Below are 6273 nucleotides of genomic sequence, written 5' to 3'. Positions count from 1 at the left end.
AAAAAATCGTTTATGCTCTCTATAAAAACTAAAATAAAAATAATCAAGTGATTTTACTAAACAGAACTGAGCAAACAGTGATTTACACATTTTGAGAAAAGAAAATGTATAAATTGCTTTATTTTCATTCAAATCAGTTTAGTTTAATTTAACACTATTTTTCTGGTCATTTTCTGTTAAGGTATTGCTTACTTTTAGTTATTTTTTAATTTATTGCTTTATAATCCTTTGATTAGTAATAAGAATTATTTMTATATATTAACAGTCGGTTACAGTTTGATAAACAGATGATTTTGAACTGGTGCTAGTTTAAAACTAAGTTTTATGGATGATTTTGTGCAGTTATGTGTTAAATGTGTATTTGTTGAAAACAGGAAACAGTGACGCCATGTGGCCACACTTTGAATTGCATGACACAAGAAAAAACAATATCCAATTTTAAGATCTATATATATTCACCTTTTATTTTACACAGGAATTATTTTATTAGCTCAGAGAAGTTGGTGAATATTTTGTGTTTTGTTAAAATAAATGTGAATTGTTTAGTTATTGCTTAAATAATTGAGTTAGAGATTAAATTTGGGTTTACACCAACAATAAAACATTTWGATAAATAAAACATCTTTTTAGAAGAATTTTTGTAATTTCCAGATGAGATAAATGCTTTAATAAAACCAATGATGTCCTGTGATTAACAAGGACATAGTTTTATCTCTTCCATTTTGTTCAGCAACATGCATGAAAACAATTTCAAAGAATAAACCGATCAGAGCTTGAGTGGTTCTAAACCTAGACGGTGCGTTCGAGGACCGGGGCAGGAGGCGGCTGATGGGGCCGATCTGGGGGAGGAATGCTGGAACACAACTSTACCCAGAAGGCCTCGTGGTTGAGAGGGGGAGGAGCCTGAGGTTGGTGCGACCGTGTGCACATGTTCGTGTGCGTGCAGGTGTGTGTGGTTGGAGTGCTGGTGCTCTGCGTGACCTCTGTCTGCTGTCTGGTGGGCCCGCTCCTCCTCAGCTGCAGYCTGCAGAGAAAAGAGACAATATGTTTTCCAATCCAAGACGTCTTACAGATTTAATACTACGAGATTTAGACGACCTACCTGAGGTTCATAGATCTCACACTTCACCTCTACAGGGTTGTGATTCTKAAAAGAGCCGGCCTTTTTACCAACAGGGTTCCTGACTTCAAACGGCTCCTCGATCGTCACATGGGAGCCCAAACAGAATCCTCTGTGCTGAAACCCAGAAAGACTACAACTAAAAATATGAAACTCACTCAAAAGGTTCTCAAGTTGCTGCAAAATTTCCTCAGTTCCGGTCAAAGTGTCTCAGGATGCTGCAAATGTTTTTTCAGGATCCAGCAAAATTTTCTCAGGATCCAGCAAAATTTTCTCACGATCCCGCAAAATTTTCTCACGATCCCGCACAATTTTCTAAGAATCCCACAAAATTCTCAGCATCCTGCAAAGGTTTCTCAGGATCCCGCAAAAGTTTCTCAGGATCCTGCAAAATTTTCTCAGGATCCCGCAAAGGTTTCTCAGGATCCTACAACATTTTCTCAGGATCCTGCAAAATTTTCTAAGGATCCTGCAAAAGTTTCTAAGGATCCCGCAAAATTTTCTCAGGATCCTGCAAAAGTTTCTCAGGATCCCACAAAGGTTTCTCAGGATCCCACAAAGGTTTCTCAGGATCCTGCAAAAGTTTCTAAGAATCCCACAAAATTTTCTTAGGATCCCAAAAATGTTTCTCACAATCTTGAAAAGGTTGATCAGGGTCCTGTCAAAGTTTCTCACGATCCTGCAAATGTTTTTCAGGCTCCTGGAAAAGTTTCTCAGGATCCCGACAAAAACATCAGGATCACTTTTTGCCCCCCCCCCTTCATGGGATGTTTGAAGCTTTCTGTCTGAGTCTAGTCAGTTTGGTCAAACAATCACACAAACAGTCTGAGTTACTCACAGCGAACTGACAGTCCATGGGTGGACAGTGGCTGACTTCACTGATTTCTGTTTTCTTTGAACAAACCGTCTCCACAATGGTGAAACCCACAAAGTAGGATGGACCAAACACCCACTGAAACCAAACAGAATTATTAAAGATCAAGCTTCACAAAGAGTCCACATTGGAACAAAACTTTAATTTTTAAAGGAATATTGACACTAATCTTGGCTAAATCAGAGTTAATTTAATCTTTACTCTAACTGGGTAGTTTCCTCAGTTGTCCATTGTTTCTTTTACCTGTGAGCTGGCTTTTGTAATATTGTCCAGAATGAAGTAGTTCTCCAGGCRACTCTCTTCATTAAACCTCTTCAGGGACAGACTGGCCGTCTCTTTGATGACGGGTTCGTTCAGGTTTTCAGCTGTTGGACAGTCTGGGCAAATGTCCACAATCGATGTCGCTGGAACTAAACAGTCAAAAAATTAAATTGAGAAAATGCAAAAGAAAGCAGGAGAGACTAATACTCGCAGGCAAACAGTGTTATATTGTATCTGATTTATTATTATATCATATTCTTTAAACACATCTCAGTGGCTTTAGCCTTTCCTTAGCTCAACTTCAAAGTTATTGGACATTCTCTCACAGACTTGCCAAAGTCAAATAACTCTATAAATGAGGTTTAAAGTAATTTTTGTAGTCAAAAAGAAAAAATAAGTAGGTCCTCTGGATGGGTTCTTCTTTAATGAAAGATTTCGTCTCTCGTCCAAGAGACTTCTTCAGTCTGATGAGTTTCAGGTGAACTAAGAGCACTGCCTCCACATGGTGGACAAAGAGGTCAATCACATGCAAAAGAGGGCCATCGCTTAACAATAGGCTTGATTAGCTCTATTGTTCATATATGTTCCCCATAACCTGGCCCGTGTCGTGTTATGTGTATGTAGTGAATGCAAGCAGGGCTCGACGTCCCCGATGTAATTTTTGTAGTATTCTTATTGTTTTATACTTTTCAAGTTGCAGAATTGCGTATTAAATACCAACAAAAACTGAAGTATTTTGGAATCAGAGTCACCACGCCTTAAATTAGAACAAATAACTCGACGTACCTTCCCTCATTGAACACGAGTAACTTTTCACTTCAGTTTGAGTTTGAACAAGAACAGTGACTTCACACTCTCCATACACCTGAAAGACACAAACATTAACCAAACTGTCCAAATCATAGATCCTTAAGAAATTATTTTATTTATTAGTTTTTAGGTGGAAACCCTGATCTGTGTGTGGTTTAGTATGTAGGAATGAATATTTAGTCTGGAGTTATGAAGCATTCTGTGGATGTTGCTAATGCTTTGAATCCACAATATAAATAAATCAGACTTTAAAGGAGAATTTAAGTGAAACAAACTGCTTTGTACTCACAGGAACAGCTGAGATTCCTCTGATGTCACATTGTTTCCATGGTTTCCTGCTGATGACGTGACATTTGGTCTCCAAGACATCAATAATCAGTTTATAGACTGACCCGCCATTTTCCTGGACAAAATGCAGAAGGTGTCATTTAAAGAAGTATATTACCCTCATTTAGTTTCATCCAAAGCAGTTTGTTTGTTTTTGTCTTAGAAATTACTTAAATAATTTTAGCTAGTGTTTTGTTACTTTCAGTTATTCTTTTGTTACTTTTAGCAACCATTTTTTTTACTTTGTCTTTTAGTTAAACTTTTACAACTTCTTGATTTTCTTTTGGCTCCTCTCGAGTGTCAAGCTAATCTTTTGCAGTTTTTAGCTAGCATTTTGCTATGTTTAGCTTTGGCAACCAGTTTTTTTTTACTTTATCTTTTAACTAGCCTTTTACAACTTTTAGCTTTCAGGCACTGCTAAGCTATACTTAGCTAGTAACTAACCTTTTGCTACTTTTAGCTTTTAGGTACTGCTCTGCTAGACTTATGCTGCGTTCACACCAAACGCGATTTCAGCATCAGGAGCATCAGGTTTACATACAAAGTCTATGGTGGACGCGCTTCAATCAGCGTCGGGAAGTGCTGCRGCRCCTCAAGCGCGATTTGAACGATTTGAACGATCTGAGCGTTCGACGAGCTGAGGCGCAAATCGCTGAAGTTAGAAAATCTGAACTTTTGCAGCTCGACGCGCCGCGTCAACCAATCAGAGAGACTCCACTGTGTGACGTAGCGACATATTTCCCGACGGGACAGTTTACTGAATGATGTCCACTAACCTGAAACAGATGGAGAGGAGCTCTTTAGCTGAAATAGAGTGCCTGCAGTCGGTGTCCTGACAGGAGATATCCGCACCAATGCGTGGCAGCGGCTCATCAGACTGGACTCGGGACAAAAATAGTCCTGAAAGCGAGCTGTGAGCCTCTCCTGCAGCTCCTGGGTGATGAAACTCTGAATGTCTCTGAATTATCTGGTGAATTAATTATGAATTAATTATCTGATGAACGTGACATGCTCTTGCTCTCTGTAAATAAAGCAAAGCCACTTCCTCGTCCGACATTAAACAGAGCCCGACAGAGGAGGGAGGGGCGGGGAGGCTGTTGCCGTGCAGCGCTTCAAGAGCTGTCCTGCGTCTGACCTCAAAGTGCACAAGCGTCCAACTTGAAGCGTTGGATGCGATTTTGAAACTGAAATCGCGTTTGGTGTGAATGCAGCATTAGAGAGGGTAGTGACTAGCCTTTTGCTACTTTTAGCTTTTAGCTACTGCTAAGCTATACTTAGCTAGTAACTAGTCCTTTGCTACTGTCAACTTTTAGGTATTGTTCTGCTATACTTAGCTAGTTTGCTACTTTCAGCTTTTGGCAACATCTTTTTTAACGTCATCTTTTAGCTAACCTTTTACTACTTTTAGTTTTGATATTATCTATCTATCTATCTATCTATCTATCTATCTATCTATCTAGAGAGTTTAGCTGCTTTTACAAACAATTATGACAAATTGGTGTCAGAGCTGCTAAATACATGTGTTCCTTCAGCTTTTTGTGTTGGCTCCTAAAATCCAAAACAGTGACTCAAAACATCAAACTGGACATTTCAGACCCACACAGTTTCTGACTTTTGTTTTTGCACGTGTGTGTGTGTGTGTGTATACTTGTTTTTACTACAGAGTGAGGACCAAGTGTTTTTACCCAACAAATTGAGGACATTTTGGGGAAGTGAGATTTTTCCAGTCCTCACTTTTTTGCATTTCTGCTGAACTCCACTAGTTAGATTTAGAGATATGGTGAGTATTAGAATTTGGTTAGGGAAATTGCCAAGGCATAAATGCTGTTGCAAAAATGAATGGACGTCAATACAAAGTCCTCGGTTTAATAGAAGTACAGAGTGTGTGTGTGTGTGTGAAACGGTTGACCCTAACCTGCTGTGCTGTGTGGGAGACGTCGTACAGCCTGTTCAGGCTCAGGATGTATCCGCCGGTCCTGTCCCGGTTGATCAGATCCAGGGCTTCTTCAGCCACCCTCACTACTTCAGGGTCCACACAGCCCTGCTGTGGGTCGGGCTTCGCTCTCCCCTCCTGCAGCAGAACAGCCACACACAGGAGCAGCAGGGACACATTCATTCTCAAACACACACTCAACCAAAAAAATAAATAAATATAAAATATAATTTTTTCAAGCTATAGGTTAAAACTATCCAAATAAACAAGATAGGGTTCACAGCAAAGTATGCCGGGTACAATCTTTACGAGACCTGAAAGTTTGACAAAAAGGGTTTCAACTGACTCCTGCTGGACTTTAGCCCACAGGATGAGCAAACAGCTGCTATCTGCTGCACTCCCGGCCACTGCCTGGGTCATAGTGCACCGAGGACCACAAGACTTAAGAACTCTACTTTAAAATGAACCGTTTCTCTCTTTTAAATCTTCTGGATCTGATGGGAAAACCTTTTGAATCTCCTCAAACAAACTCTAAACACACTCCCTGACAGAAACAGGAAGTGGAAATTTGAAAATTCCCCTTATCCAACTGTATGGCACTTTCCTTTCAGATGTAGCTGGACATTATTCATATTTATTATATATCCATCCATCCATCCATCCATTTTCTGTACACGCTTCTTCCTTTTCAGGGTTGCGTGGGTCACTGGTGCCCATATCCAGCAGTCACAATGCGAGGGGCGGGGACTTGCAACCCTGGACAGGTTGCAAGTCCATCACAGGGCCACACGTAGAGACAAACAAGACAAACAACCATTCACTCTCTCACTCACACCTAGGGACAATTTAGAGTTATCAATTAACCTAACAGTAGGCCTGTCACGATAACAAATTTTGCTGGACGATTAATTGTCTCAAAATTTATTGCGATAAACGATAATATTGCCT

The 6273-nt window shown here is 40.0% G+C and overlaps 1 protein-coding gene across 1 annotated transcript; it reads right to left on the bottom strand.

The window, feature by feature from the left end:
* Nucleotides 1-436: 436 nt before the first annotated feature.
* LOC106526005 (fetuin-B) lies at nucleotides 437-5633 on the bottom strand. Its single transcript, XM_014020428.1, has 7 exons — nucleotides 5308-5633; nucleotides 3355-3468; nucleotides 3042-3120; nucleotides 2238-2404; nucleotides 1959-2072; nucleotides 1103-1237; nucleotides 437-1024 (listed from the first exon to the last, which is right to left on the bottom strand). Exons 1-7 carry the CDS (start codon nucleotides 5506-5508, stop codon nucleotides 767-769), a joined length of 1068 nt encoding a protein of 355 aa, XP_013875882.1. The 5' UTR covers nucleotides 5509-5633; the 3' UTR covers nucleotides 437-766.
* Nucleotides 5634-6273: the final 640 nt, after the last annotated feature.

Source organism: Austrofundulus limnaeus, unplaced genomic scaffold (genome assembly GCF_001266775.1).
Source record: "Austrofundulus limnaeus strain Quisiro unplaced genomic scaffold, Austrofundulus_limnaeus-1.0 Scaffold252, whole genome shotgun sequence".
Classification (NCBI taxonomy): Eukaryota; Metazoa; Chordata; class Actinopteri; order Cyprinodontiformes; family Rivulidae; genus Austrofundulus; species Austrofundulus limnaeus.
This window is presented reverse-complemented; position numbering and strand designations above follow the sequence as displayed.